Source organism: Gorilla gorilla, chromosome 8, assembly GCF_029281585.2.
Source record: "Gorilla gorilla gorilla isolate KB3781 chromosome 8, NHGRI_mGorGor1-v2.1_pri, whole genome shotgun sequence".
Classification (NCBI taxonomy): domain Eukaryota; kingdom Metazoa; phylum Chordata; class Mammalia; order Primates; family Hominidae; genus Gorilla; species Gorilla gorilla.
The window spans coordinates 134,918,431-134,934,001 of record NC_073232.2 but is presented as its reverse complement, the minus strand read 5'-3'; the positions used below and the strand labels follow the sequence as shown (position 1 = coordinate 134,934,001).

The following is a 15,571-nucleotide window of genomic DNA, read 5'->3' as shown; positions in this document are numbered from 1 at the left end:
TTTCCTACCAAATCCAGTCTTTAAAGATCAGAAGAGACGACTGCTCCTTCAGATGCACAGACACCATTGCAAGATTACAAGAACCATGAAGAATCAGGCAAACATGATTCCATCAAAGGAAACTAATAAGGCTCCAGTAATCAGCTCTAAAGAAGTGGAAATCCATTAACTACTTGACAAATAATTCAAATAATTGTCTTGAAGTTCATTGAAAAGAACAGATTTAGTACTACATGAAATCTATGAAACAACAATGAAAAAAACTATAAGTTCATTTAAAAAATAGAAACCATAAAAAAGAAACAAGCAGAAATCCTACAGCTGAAGAATACAATGACTGAGCTGAAAAACTCAAGAGATCTTCAATAGTAAGCTTGATTAGCAGAAGAAAGAATCAGTGAACTCAAACAGGTTATTTGAAATCATCTGGTTAGATAAACAAAAAGAAGAAAGATGAAAAAGAGGGGGAAAAGACTGTGGGATTTATATGATACCATCAAGTAAACCAATGTACATATTATGAGAATTCCAGATGCAGAAAAGAGACAGAAAAGGGAGAAAAACATATTTAAGAAAATCATAATTGAAAATTTCTGATATCTAGGCAGAGAAATGGACATCCAGATTCATGAAGATCAAAGGTTCCCAATAGGTTGAATCCTAAAAGGTTTACAATGAGACACAATATAATTAAATTTTCAGTAGTCGAAGAGAGAATTTTGAGAGCAACAAGAAAAGCAACTTATCATATACAAAGGAGCTCCCCTTAAGTCTATGAGTTAACTTCTCAGCGGAAACTTTGCAGGCCAGGAGAGACTGGAATAATGATATATTCAAAATACTAAAAGACAAAAAGTCAGTCAACCAAGAATACTTTAGACAGGAAAACTGTCCTTTGTAAACGAAGGAAATATAAAGACTTTCCCAGACTAACCATAACCAAGGGAGTTCATCAGTTCATCACCACTAGACCTTCCCTACAAGAAATGCTAAAAGGAATTATTCAAATTGAATTGAAAAGAGACTAAAAAAGTGAAAGTCTAAATTTCATTGCTAAAGGTTTTCCAGTCTTCTGTGTCTGATGATTGTTATAGCATCTGGACCTCCTCTTCCCTATAGCCTTGTCCAGAAGCTCTAGAGTGACCAGCCATTCTGGCTTGTCTGGGATTGAAGGGTTCCAGAACTTGAGATTTTCAGTGCTAAAACTGGAAAAGTCCCAGGAAAATAGTACTGAATTGGTTCCCCTACCAAAGTTCTGGGTGTAATTTAAAGGAAAATCCAGTGATCAGAGGAAGGGAGAAGAGACAGAGATTTTATTAACCAAAGTCCCAGGAAAATAGTACTGAATTGTTTCCCCTACCAAAATTCTGCATGTAATTTAAAGGAAAATCTGGTGATCAGAGAAAGGAAGAAGAGACAGCAATTTTATTAACTAGGCAGCCATCCTGACACAATGGGAGCCAACCACATCCTGACCAAACTTAACCAGTGAGGCTTCCACAAAGATTTAAGAGTTCCAGTAGCTTCCTGATACCCCCTCCCCAACTCTTCTGCTCTCCTCACAGCACACAGAAGGCATCCCTCTGGGAGAAGGTGACAAGCTGGGACAGTCACTGTGGGTCTCTATCCTGAGAAGTTACTGATCCTGTGTTCCCTGTGAGTTTCTTCATAATCTTCCACCGCCACCCACCCCTCCAATACAAAAGTCTGCGCTTGGCACTATGCCTAGGCACCCCAGGCCAACACTCAACCCTCCAGTATTTACATACTTGGGAGAAGACAGGTATCAAGAAGCAGACACCCCATCTTTGCCACCTGTAGTCCCATATGTAGAAATCTGCAGTGGTGCATGGGGTGGAGGTGGGTTGGTTGAGGAGAGATTCTAACTCATCAGAACACAGGAAAGCCTGGGTGGCTGTGCACCCATTCCAAGCCTCCTTGACCATAGAGAGCTCCCCAGCAGGCTGTGAATGAGGATGGAGCAGATTTTGAAAGCGTTCACTCCTCTATGTTCCCTGCTAGCTCTGTACAAATCTTAGATCTCACTCAGATGAGTCATAACCCAGCATGGTGGCCTCACTCTGCCTTGGCTTCTCCTTTGTGCTGAGCAGTTGTCCCAGGCCAAGCCCTTGGAGTCATCAGTGCCCCCACATGGCTCCATCACTTAATCTTGGAGCTTAAGCCTCTTGGAAGATGCTGTTGCAGAAACAAATCTTTGTCTCTGATTCAGCAGGGATGCTGTTCCTCATTTCGAAGCTTGGACAAACCATATGAGCTCCCAGGCACTTATAGGTATAGAGTTCCAGGGAAAACAGAACTGTCACCTGAAGGTTGGCTCAGGCCAGATATCCGAAGATGGAGCTGAGGGATATCAGACTTCCTCATGGCTAAGAGGAGCAGGAGAGGGAATTTGGTGCTGGACTCAGGCAGAGGGAGATGAGGCAGGACTCTGACGTGTGCCATCCCATAGCCTCCATCACCTGGCTCCCCGTCTTTGGCCTGCCCCTAACCTGCAACCTGGACAGCTTTCCCTTCCCCAGGGGCCCAGAGTAGGCCAGGTGCCACAACCACTGCTTTCATCAGAGCCTGTGGGAGCTTCCCAAGGCATCTCCCTGCCGAGGTAGCTTTGGATTCCACACTTGCTAAAATACAGATGCTTTCCAAAAAAATGTAATGCCAATGAAGGAAACTTGAACATGGTGGCAGGCCAATGAAGCCTTTTTCCAAGCTCTCCTAGTGTATTTGCCCCTTTCTGGGTGAGCTGTAGGCAGTGGGGCGTTGTGAAATCTTTAACAACAGGCTCTGGGAAGGTGGAAGCTTCCTTTGTAGCGTGATTTCCATGGTGTGAATCCTCCCCCCATGGCCATTTTATGCCAGCAATAAGACGCCACTGCACGTGGAGCTGCGAGAGCTGGGCAGTCACTCCGCAGGGGACAGTATTTCCAGCAGACAGACACAATGTGATGTAAATATCCTTGGGCACAGGTAATAGTAAAATGGAGTCAACCAGAAAGTGCTGAGTTTTGGTATTTAATATTTTTGTTTTTAATATAATTTATTTAATTGTAAGACTCTACAATTTAATTTTTAATAATGGCCACATAACATCCAGCTTGTATGATTTCTGAAAATGCAGCATTTCACAGACACAGGTTTCCCAAGAGGACCTTCTCCCTCCAGTCAGTGCACACCTGAGTGGCCTTGCCAAGCACTCGGGACACTAAGTACTCCAGCCAACACAGGCAATGGGGAGAGATGCTGAGGTCAAAGTTTCATCCCCTACAGGAAACGACCGTTGGCTGGGGCTGTCCCTGATTCCCACACACCAGAAGCCATTCAGGTGCCATCAAACCTGCAGAGGATAGAGCCCCTGCCCAGGGCAGAACCCCTTACTAGCCACTGCAGGGATTTGGATGCCAGGAACAGGGCTGGAGGGGACAAGATCTCAAGGGGCTGCTGGATGCCACCTTCAGCCTGTGGTAGGGACCAGGCAGGAAGGGGAGCTACCATCCACTCTGTTGTCAGACAGTAGATCGGATTCTGTCCCCTTAAAGTAATGGAAAGGAGCCAGGACAGGCTTTCACAAGAGTCCTTTATTAGAGCTGAAAACTGTGGAACCCCTTCCTGTAATGGACAACCACTGGCTCTCACAGTAAACACAGTAACAAGTTCTTCAGGAATAGAATAGCTCCAAGGTTGTTCTGCAGCGCCCTCTGGCACTGGCAGGTGGGATAACAGAAGGGTGGTGAGATGCTGTGGTTCGAAGGGGCTGGAGGGCAGCCTCTGTCCCTACAAGGTCACAGGAGACAGCTTAAAACAGGTGCCATGTGGCCCGGCCTTGTGTTCTCTTGGCCCCTGGTTGTCAGTCACTCTGCTGAAGGTGGAGCCTGGAGCAGGATCACCGGGCTATGAGCAGGTACTGGAGGTGCGGAGAACTTGGGGGAGCCACCACAGGTCAAGTGAGTAGTCCCGTGGGGCCAGCTGGGGTGTGGGTGTGGTGTAGACACCACAACCCTCCTTTAAGCCCTCCTTTTGCACCTGGTACCACATCTTACACAGGAGCTGCAGACAGGAGTGTGTCTGATGCAGTTCTCTGTGCAAACTCAATGTGAGGCCAGGCCTCCTGGGCTCCTGGGATCCTGGTGCCTTGGGGATGATGGAACAGGGAGGAGGGAACCTAGGACCAGAAGTCAGTGACCCTGACTCAGACCCCAGCTCTGCCACTCGCTACCTGAATCCTGTGCAGTTCTGTGCTGACTTGCCTCTCTCAGACTCAGTTTCCATCCCTGCCAGGTGAGAATAATACCTGGCCACACAGAGGATTACAGGATTATGTCCAAGGTGCCAGGCTGGCAGGAGATGCTTAATCAGTGTTTCCTCCATGGCATGTTCTTATGGATGGCAGAGGCTGGGGCAAATATGAATCAGCAGAAATGAGGCACTTTAGGTCAGTGGGATTTTGATATGATCTTTTGGGACTTGGAAAGTAGATCTTTCAGGAACACTCAGGGCAAGCCTGCTGAGAACCCGGCACCAGGGTCCCCCTCATCCTCACAGCAGGGACCCATAGTCTCCACTGCTCCTTCTTAAGTCCAGGGCACAACCTGGACTCTCTCAGAGGGATTTAAGGAGTCCTAAACCAGCAGCTCTCAATCTTGGAACAACCTGAGTCTGGTGGGTCACCAATGTCCAGGCCTACCCTCTGATTAGATTCTGATCTAACTGGCTTTGGTGCAGCCTGGCAGCAGCAGGTTCAAAAGCCCCTGGGCCATTCTCACGTGCAGTAGAGTTGAGCACCCTTGCCTCAAACCACAGTCTCAGTTGCTGGAAATCACAACCACTTGGTGTCAGCCCAATCCTCCCTGAGTGTGGAGACGTGGTATGGATGGGGGTCCCTGCTCCCAAGCAAGCCCACTTCTCTGTGTCCCCTGTGACTGGACCCTCAGTCACACTCTGACAGCTTTAGTCCAGAGCCCCTGTCACCAGTGGCCCTGTCTTCTGCTCTACCTTTCACCTGGACCTCACTGCCTCTTGCTACCAAACTCATCTGTCCCTACTAGCCACTCTTCTGGCTGGGCCCTGCTGATAAAGGGGCCATTACCTCCTTCCTTGAGAGGCTGCCAAGTGGCTAACACTGTGGTGGTTATCTGTGAAGAAGCACTGGCTACTGGGGCTATTTTTAAGGAGAGGGGACACTTCAGGAGGTGGAAATGTTTCCTGTGGAAATAAATTTCCCCTTATAATGGTGACCCCTGCATGACCCCTCTTTGTATCCACAGGTTCAAGTACAGAGCCTGGCTTGGGGCTGGCACTCATGAGGACCACTCAGGGCAAGCCTGCTGAGCCCCCAGCCCCAGGGTCCCCCTCATCCTCACAGCAGGGACCCACAGCCTCCACTGCTCCTTCTCAAGCACAGGGTACAACTTAGACATTCATGAATGAGTGAATGAATGAATGAATGAATGAATGAATGGAGTTGGGATTCCATGTTGGGTTCCCAGCCTCTGAACTTTTTTGAATTCTCGGGTGTCTGACTTGCCACTTTGTTACTCTGATTGATGTGTACCTCAAACCCGCACACCACTCCAGCTTCCTGCTGCTTCTCCATCTGCTCAGATCCAGTCCTGGGCTGGTGCCTGCATTCCACTGCATTGACATTGCTTTTCAGGGCAGACTCATGGTCACAGGGGAACCCTTAAGGCTTTCCTTAACTGCACCAGCCTGGGAGGTTAAGGGTGAGTGTTGGGGGTGATGGCAAGGAGAATGAAAACCAACAAGAGACAGCCCCTGGGGCCCCCTAGCTCCTCTGACTCCTGGTAGGGCTCAGGACGCACTCTGCATCCCACGGAGGCTCACGGCCTCTCACCACAGCTGCCGGTGGTGGGCAGCTCTTGGGCAGCCCTAGTCAGAGCTGGCAGCTATGGTCAAGTCTCTGCTGGAATTCTCTGTCCCCTTGTCCTGGGGTTTCCCCTGTAGCCATTGCCCTGCTGGGGTCTCATGCAGCTCAACTCACACATCCAGAGTTAGGCTGTCTTAGCTGTCCCCTCTTGGGACAGGGGTCCTGAGATTGGCTTCATGGGGCAAACACTGGCATTGCCATTGTGCCAATGGGAGCACAAAAGCTCCCATTCCTGCCAAGCCTGACCTAGGAGCCCTGAGCCTGATTTCTCTCTGATTTTCTAGGCAAATTTACTGCTTCCTTGGAACCCAGCTTATCCCTTTGTTTCTTCTGAGCTCCTTGGGTCACCTGTCAATCTCCTTCTCTCTGGAGACCTCATGCAAACAGGACTCCCTTCCTAAGAGCCCTAAGGAGTTTGCTTCTTTCCCTGAACCGCCCCAGCCCACAGTTCTGGAGATGAAGTGTCAAAAACCAAAAGAGGCAGATCCCTAGAGAAATGGAGGCAATCATCTTTAATTTTCAATCACAGCCACTGAAACTTACAATGCATTTAGCATTCTTGTCTTTCTCCAGGCTGCATCCTGCATATCCTGCTTTGGGAAGAACCAACACTCCAAGGACACTGGGAAGACACACGAGCTGCCCCTTCTCATTCTGTATGACAACCACCCCACCTGTCTGCTTAATTTGAAGGGATCTAGTTCTTAGGGGAAACAAAGGAAACAGTGGCCAAACTGACACTTACTCTGAAAAAGGTTCTTTATTCAGCTGGTTTTACCCTAAGGAAAGGCTGAGATTTATGCTACAGGCCTAAGAAGCGAGCTTATAAAAGGTCAGAAAAGAGGCCGGGTGCAGTGGCTCACACCTGTAATCCCAGCACTTTGGGAGGCCTAGGCAGGCAGATCACTTTAAGTCAGGAGTTTGAGACCAGCCTGGCCAACATGATGAAACCCCGTCTCTACTAAAAATACAAAACTTAGCTGGGCATGGTCTAGCCTGCCTGTAATCCTAGCTACTAGGGAGGCTGAGGCAGAAGAATCGCTTGAACCCGGGAGACGGAGGTTGCAGTGAGTTGAGATTGTGCCACTGTACTCAAGCCTGGGCGACAAAGCAAGACTCTGTCTCAAAACAAAACAAAACAAAACAAAAAGGCTCAGAAATTCCACCTAGAGAAAGCTCTGCTGTTACTAATGTTTGACTTAGAGTTGCAGGTGAGGCTTTAGACGTTAGCACCTGTTTACCTTTGACATTCTGACCCAGCACTGAGCCTTTGGATCTGGGGAAAACCACACTCCACCTTTCTTCACCCCACCTCCACCCACCCCACCAAACACCTGTGCCAAGCCAAATGGAGTTCAGGTGCTGCTGGGCACCAAGCTCTGCACCCTTGTTTCTTCCATCCTTTCTCGGGTGCCTGGGCTGGCAGAGCCAATATCTAAACACCTTCTCTGGGCTTCATATCTTGGAGTTCAGAGGCCGGCCACTGGTGCTGTGTGCCTTCCTCCCCAGGGTGAAGGCTGCCACAGCCAGGACCACAGCCAGGAAGACCCCAGCAGAGATGGCAGTGCTGTGATACTTCCCCTGGGAGCTGGCTGTCTCCTCCACATCAGCCACCAACATGTCTGGGAAGGGGAGGAGACCACGATAACAGACAGGGCACCAGGACAGAGCCTGGCAGAGGAGGAGAGGAAGACAAGTAAAGGCCATGGCCCCCTGGGCATAGTAAAGGCAATCAGAACTGTTTGGTGGGAAAGGATAAAAAACTTGGAGAAGGAAGTGCTGAATGGGAAACTGAGGCCAGACCCCAATGGGCAGCTGACTGTCAGACTAGAGAGGTTTCATGTTTATCAGCCAAGGAGAGTCAGGGAAGTTTTTCTTAGCAGGAACTGGGAACTGGGCTTTGGGAGAACAAATCTGGCCTGAGGCTCCAGATGAATGGGAGGGGAGAGAGTTGGGCATTTTAGACCAGCTGGGAAATGATTACAAGAGTCTCAGGTAAGAGGCCCCCAGGACGTGAGCTACTATGGCAGCTGCAGGGAACAGGAGGGAGAGGAGGGAAGTGAGCCTGTGCCCGCAGGCACCTTCGCCCTGCCCTGATGTCCTTTGCTCCTCACTGTGACCCCATTGCATGCACCATTCATGAGACTTATTCTGAATTGCATCTTTTCCTCGAAGACTTTATCTGCCTCCTGGTGCATAACAGTCCTTCATTAAACATGCATTGAATGAATGAACAAGTGAGGAAAGAGTCTGGAATCAGCTGGACATAAAAACGGCCTGAATAGAAATCAAGAGGAGAGAGCTGTCAAAGATGCCCCATGGGCAGCGCCCTGACCAAGGAGAGGGCTTGTGACAACTACTGCTGCCCCACCCACCCCCAACACCACGGCCACCACATCTGTTGAGCTGGCCCCAGACTGAGCCAGAAATCCTGGGCATCACTCTGCAAACATTCATTCCCTCGTCCATGCCCACAACATAGCAACACAGCAGCACAGCAGCACAGCAGCACAGCAACACAGCAGCACAGCAGCACAGCAGCACAGCATCACAGCATCACAGCAACACAGCAGCACAGCAACACAGCATCACAGCAGCACAGCAGCACAGCATCACAGCATCACAGCAGCACAGCAACACAGCATCACAGCAACACAGCAGCACAGCAACACAGCAGCACAGCAACACAGCATCACAGCAGCACAGCAGCACAGCAGCACAGCAACACAGCAGCAGAGCAACACAGCAACACAGCAACACAGCAACACAGCATCACAGCAACACAGCATCACAGCAACACAGCAGCACAGCATCACAGCATCACAGCAACACGGCAACACGGCAGCACAGCAGCACAGCATCACAGCAGCACAGCAGCACAGCATCACAGCATCACAGCCGCACAGCCGCACAGCAACACAGCAACACAGCCGCACAGCCGCACAGCTGCACAGCAACATAGCAGCAGAGCAACACAGCAACACAGCAACACAGCATCACAGCAGCACAGCATCACAGCAGCACAGCCGCACAGCAACACAGCATCACAGCAGCAGACCAACACAGCAGCACAGCCGCACAGCAACACAGCAGCAGATGCACTCCCTGTTCTGGAGAAGAAAAGTGACATAGCTTGTGCCCAGTAGAGCCTGCCAGCGATCAGGACAAATCCATGCAGTTGGCGTCCCCATGGCCCTGTCTAGACCCTGATGTCAACACGTCTGCTGTTATAGTTCTTATCGTTGTGAGGAATACTGTCATCATTGGTGCTGTTAACATGGGTGACAACAACAGGAGTAACAAAAACTACCATTTACCAAGCACTCAATGACTTGCACCAGGAACAGGCTGAGGCAGTTTCACCAAAATTCCTTTATGTAACCCTCTCAACAGTGCTAAGAAGTAAGTATTGACATTTTCATTTTGCAGATGAGAAGCATGGATTCTGGGACGTCAGGTCTATGGGCCATCCAGGTCAGAACTCTCTTGACCTCGCCCTGCAACGGGTCCTCCAAGGACCATGAGCCTTGGGGGAGGCGGGAACCAGGTCTGATTCAACTCCGTATGACCAGGTGCAGCACAATGTAGGGCTCAATTTGAGTTGGAATATGACACCAAGAGGAACATCCCAAGTCCCCGAGTCAGGGGTCTGCGCCCCGGTGGGCAGTGGGGTCTGAGAGCGACCACCTACCGAGGCTCCTCTTCTCGGCGTGGGGGGGTCTGCAGCTGGATGGGACCCAGGACGACGTCCACCTTTTCCTGGTAGGAGCCCGCATCCCTCTTGGACCTCAACACACAGCCTCGGTAGCAGCGGGAAGAGGGGTCATACGCTCTGCACACCACCATTTTACAACGCAGGTACACGGAGGGGAAGCGGTTCAGGAAGTGAAAGGCCCTGAACCGGAAGCGGGCAATGCGAAGAGACGGCGAGGAGTAGGGTCCGTAGGTGTCATCCCTCACGCATCTGGAAGAGAACAGTAGCCCCTTAGCTCTCACCAAGGCCCGATTCTTCCTTCATGACTCAGTTGTACCAGGTGAGGAACTCCACAGCCTGTCCTCACTGCCCCTGCCTCCTGCACACCTCACCTTCCTTCTGTCAGAACGTGTGGATCAGACACTCACTGAGGGGCCTGCAGACAAATCCTGGCAGCTCCGGTACCTCACTGCCATCCTTAGGCAGCAAAGCCTGCGAGGGCTTTCCCGATAGACAAGCAGGTCCCATACTGCACAGTGGGTTGAGGCCTAATCCCACAATGACCACATGCTCCATGCACCCAGGTAAACCAGATGAGTCAGGGAAGTAGCTGGAGTTTGGAGCCCAGGAGCGGGACCCAGAGACAGGGCAGAAAAGTAAATGACCTTCCCTTCTCTCTCCTGGTGTCAGGGCCAGGCAAGGTCTCATTCGGCTGCACTCTGAGTACAGTGCCCTGGCCCTCCCTCTCCCAGGGCCTCTCTCTCCTGACCCTCCTCAGCCTGCCCTGAGCCCCATGCAGCTGTACGTTCCACACTGGCCTGCGAACACTCCAGGAGCCCCTATACCGATATAAACCCCCTCCTCATTCCCTGGGGCACCTCCTCTCAGCAGGGGTCAGAGGGAAAATAACCTAAGGATATGCTTACAGGAATTTTCCTAAGATGGAAGAAGCAGCTCACACTAACCCAGTTATTATAGATTGGTGGGATTTTGAAGGGCATGGCAAAGAGAAGAGCCAGGAAAACTGGCCCACTGGCCTAGGATGGGCATTTCTCATGGGTGGTGGATGTGGTCTCCAGGGCAGTCTGGCTCAGCCTGGGAACCTGGCCAGGATCTGCTCCCCTCCTTCTGTCTTCTAGAGCCTCCTTCCTTCCTCCATAGGCAACCCAGATTATCTCAAACACCAAGTTTTGTTTTTTGTTTTTTGTTTTCACTGTAGCTCCCTTAGTGGCAAAGGAGGAAGCAAAAATAGCCAGAGGCTTGTTCAGAGGTGGGACACTTGGGAAAAAGGTCAGGGTCACTTAGAAGCCCCCGGGCAGTCATTGCATTTGCCATAAAACCCTGCCATTCAGGGCTCCACGCAGACCAGAATGCCACAGCGAAGCCACAGCCATGACTCCACCTCAGAATCACTCAAGATTTTTTAAATGTAACATGCCCAAGCCCCACCAGGCCAAACAGAGAATGTATGGGTGGGGCCTGGGCAGGGTGTGTTTGGAGCCCCAGGTCATTCTAATGGACTTCCAGGTGGATGATCTTGTTGATGGCCAGGTGTAGCCAATAAGTCCCTGTGCTCCAGGTATAGCCAGGCTACATCTACCCCTGCACACACATCCCCGTCTTCCCAGCAAATTGCATTGTCATATAGAAATGGCAGGATTTGACCAGAAAGAATCCTTTGGCAAGGAAGAACTAAGGTCACCCACTCGTTTTCGTTAATGTCAATCAATTCACACAAATTCAAAAGTCACCTTATGACTATTTGTACAAAGGGAATCTGGTTAAGCTTTCTCCCCTCCTCTCAGCCACCAAGGGGGCTGCTGTGAATTGAGCAAGCTGCATAGACTGTAAACAAGGTGAGCCTCAACACCTGCCTACTGAACTGACATATGTTCACACTGTGCCTGGAAAGAGGTGCTATGTTTAGCATATCAAGAGGGTGTCGAATTGAATCTGCCCACCTCTAATTCCTAGTAGAACTCTTTATCCTATTGGTATAAATTCTCTTGGAAGGCAATGGCTACTGAAGTGTCCAGGTCTATATTGTAAGCCAAGAAGTGTGGTACACACTCATCAACAGAGACTTCAGAGGGGGCTGGAGTTGCACATCATGGTGTTGTCATAAGTGCAGAAGAGTCAAACCCCACTTCACCCACATGCAGTCATCCAGGGAAGCTGGGCTATGGTAGAGCAGCCCAGCCTGCACACCCTCTGGCCCCAGCCTGACATCTCTGGCCTGACCTCTGCACCTCCTGAGCTTGACTGGAACCCGTGGACTCCCAGAGCTTCTATTCCCAGGCTGAAGGAGGGCAGCAGGGCTCCTGCCATCTTCAGTGCACATTCCTGGTGGACCACCTGCCGCACACTGTCTGTGCTCAGTGCCACATCCACTCTCTCTCATCCCATCCTCCCAACAGCCTTACAATGTGCGTGTCATTATCCCCACTTGACAGGCGAGCAACTGGTCCATAGAGGTGCTTTCACTGGCCCAGAATCATGCAACTGGCACGTGGCAGAGCTGGCATTTCAACCTTGGTCTGCTCCAAATCAATGCTTTTCCCACTATACGCAGGTCTTTTTAACCGTATGGCTGGAGTTCAGTCACCTAGAGTCTGATCCCAGTTTACAGCTAACCTGCTGAGTGAACACTGCTGAGCTGTTCTATTCTCCAGACACCCATCTCCCCAGATGTTAACTGGAGATGACACACGGTCGTCCTACCTGATGAGAAATCAGGGATGTGATACAGAACACAGAGTAAAAGCACCTCAAAGGTAAAAGCTACAGGACATCACTACATGTAGAAAGGGATCCAGTTAAGCTGGAAGTACTGGGAACTGCAGTTCATCAAAATTTGCATTCTTCAAGCCTTTGGGGCTACTCATGTTTGAGTTATCAAGTAAAGGTTTAAGGCCATCGCATAAAGACACTCCTTACCCACTCCGGATTAGATCATAAGTCAAAGACGTGAAGTCATTGGAGTATGGTGATGCCACACAGGTGTCCACAAACAAGGTCAGTGCAGCATCAGAATGGAGGATTTCAGCCTGAACGTACAAGTCCTGGTTCAGGTCCACGTAGTAAGGGTGGCTGGTCACAGGATACAAGAAAGAGGAGGAAGTATAAAAGGAAATGTTCACGTCAAAATTGCCATACTGGACTTCCTCGACCTGGATGGTGTCATTAGCAATGTGGATGGTGTCATTAGCAATGTACATGGTGTCGACCCAGGTGTTCTGAAGCATCCTGCAGCTGACGTGAATACGGAGGTCTGTCCTCCTCTTGATGATGCCACCTGAGGCAGCTGCTGTGAGGAAGTTGGAATAGTCGATGGTGTCATTGTCTGCCTAGGAGAGGCAGGCAAGAGAGCAGAGTCAGGCACATGTCACCTGCTAAGGGAATCCCATAGCTGATTTGGGTGTGAATGAGAGGGACATGACTCAACAAGACTTCCACCCCTCCCAGAACCACTCAGAGATGGCCATGGCACGTGCCTATCCTTTGGCTATGAGCCAGCACAGGGTGCCAGAGCTTACACTCTGGGTCCAGGTCTGGGGAAGACCCACAGGACGGGGTTCTACCTTGTCCACCTGCTCTTAGCATACATTTTCTGACTTTAAACTGTCTTAAAAATTTTTTTTTGCCTTATATTTCAGTGCCAACAGTTGTCACAATAAACCATAGGACTTAAACCATATGATGCAATAAACCTTTTTGTCAGGCCTCTGAGCCCAAGCCTGCACATATACATCCAGATGGCCTGAAGTAACTGAAGAATCACAAAACAAGTAAAAATGGCTGGTTCCTGCCTTAACTGATGACGTTACCTTGTGAAATTCCTTCTCCTGGCTCAGAAGCTCCCCCACTGAGCACCTTGTGACCCCCGCCCCTGCCCGCCAGAGAACAACCCCCTTTGACTGTAATTTTCCACTACCTACCCAAATCCTATAAAACGGCCCCACCCCTATCTCTCTTCGCTGACTCTCTTTTCGGACTCAGCCCACCTGCATCCAGGTGATTAAAAAGCTTTATTGCTCACACAAAACTTGTTTGGTGGTCTTTTCACACGGACGCACATGACAGTATGACCCTTCTTACTCTTTCAAAGATGCTCTCAAGTGCTTTCCATTGAACCCTGTACATTAACATGATCATTTGCATGGATGTCACATTTGCCTGTGGTGCCTACGATGGAGGTAAATTCTGAATCCACTCCAAATAATGAACATGGAGTGCAGATTTATTTCTTGGTCAGAAGAAGCAGTTCTAATTTTAGATTAAAATTCACTATCACAGGCCAGCCTGGTGGAGCTGTGGGAAGCTCCAGCCACGGATGGCACAGCCCTGCTTCTGTGTCTTAGATCCGCAGCTCATGGCCATATGGTTCTGGGCAAGTGGCTTACCTTCTGCAAGCCTCCGTTGCCTCATAATTAAGTGGGAATAAAGTTGTCCTGAGAATTTTAAAAGTTATATAGCACACTGAGTTCAGTGTCTGATATCTGTATGAGCTGTTAATAATACTATATCAACTCTTAGGCTCAGGACCGGGGGCACTGGGGGTTGCAAAGATGAACAAAACATTGGCCCTGCCCCTGAGGCACTCAGTGTGATAGGCAATATGGTTATTTAAAGAAATAGAGGAGGCCAGGAGCAGTGGTTCATGCCCGTAATCCCAGCATTTGGGAGGCCAAGGCAGGAGGATCACTTGAGCTCAGGAGTTCGAGATCAGCCTGGGACACATAGCAAGATCCCACCTCTACAAAAAAAATTTTTTTAATTAGCTGGGTGTGGTGGTGCATGCCTATAGTCCCAGCTACTCTGGAGGCTGAGGCTGGAAGATCGCTTAAGCCCAGTAGTTCAAGTCTGCTGTGAGCTATGATGCACCCCTGCCTGGGCATCCAGCCTGGGCAACAGAATGAGAACCTGTCATTAAAAAATTAAAATAAAATAAAAATAAATAAATGAGTGGAGGAATAAGAATGTGGCATGTGCTGTGCGTGATCAGCCAAGTTAGAAGAAACAGGGCTGACAGAGTTGTCTGGCCACTCCAAACGGGTGTGAATGGGTGTGAACGAGTGTGAATGGGTGTGAACGGGTGTGAATGGGTGTGAAGGGCCCTCAGCAGGGCCGCTCAGGCAGTCTCCAGGCTGCGCACTTGGCATAGGAACAATGGTCACCTTCAGTGGACTGACTTCCACTGACCAAACTCACAGCAAGCCAGAACCCAACACAATTAAGGCCAGGCCTTCACTGGGGGAGTATGACAAGGACCAATCACAGCATCTGCCACTTGTAGGGTGACTAACCGTCCTCATTTGCCTGGGAGTGAGGGGTTTCCTGGAACGTGTGACTTTCTATGCTAAAATCTGCAAAGTCCCAGGCAAACCACAGAAATCTGTGGTAGGGGCTGTTGAAAACTTCAGTATAATCACAGTTGCAGCCACCTTCAAGCCTGTAGAGAAGGGACACACCATATTGGCTTCACTTTCACCCAAAATTGGATGCAGGGGGCCATCTTAGATGGTGATAGCTCAACAAATGGTAGCTGCAGAGGCCAGCTGACTGTGGAGCTAATGAAGCTGAAGCTTTTGGGCCCCCTCTTCCCCGCTTAGTGCAATGTGCAGGCCTCCTCCAAGGCCTAGCAATGTGTTTGCACAGCCATAAGTTTTTGCAAAGTTTATAAAAGTTCATAGATATTGCATTCTTTGACTTAATTAGACCCCTGCCCATCTCAACACCTGACCCTCACCCCCAACCCTAACTGTATAAGCTTCAGGCCCTGCAAAATCTGGAGCTGCTCCAGGAGCTGCTGTTGTTATTGCTGATGGGAGTGGCGGTCTGCCAGAAGCCCTCTTTGCTGGACACAGCTGGAGATACTCTGCCTGCTCAGCTTCCTTCTTCCTATTTGGAAGTAGCTGCAGCCATATCATAGCACCAAAGGTTTTTTATCTTCCTTTATTCCAATTATGTCCTGATTA

At 49.7% G+C, this 15,571-nt stretch overlaps 1 protein-coding gene across 1 annotated transcript in view; it reads right to left on the bottom strand.

The window, feature by feature from the left end:
• Positions 1–9,252: 9,252 nt before the first annotated feature.
• DMBT1 (deleted in malignant brain tumors 1) overlaps positions 9,253–15,571 on the bottom strand; it is a 74,758-nt gene continuing 68,439 nt past the window's right edge. Inside the window, exons 51-52 of the mRNA XM_063710555.1 lie at positions 12,531–12,940; positions 9,253–9,863 (exon numbers count right to left, since the gene is read on the bottom strand). Coding sequence (XP_063566625.1) covers positions 9,587–9,863; positions 12,531–12,940 — 687 coding nt within the window. The 3' untranslated portion in view covers positions 9,253–9,586. The remainder of the gene's footprint in view (positions 9,864–12,530; positions 12,941–15,571) is intronic.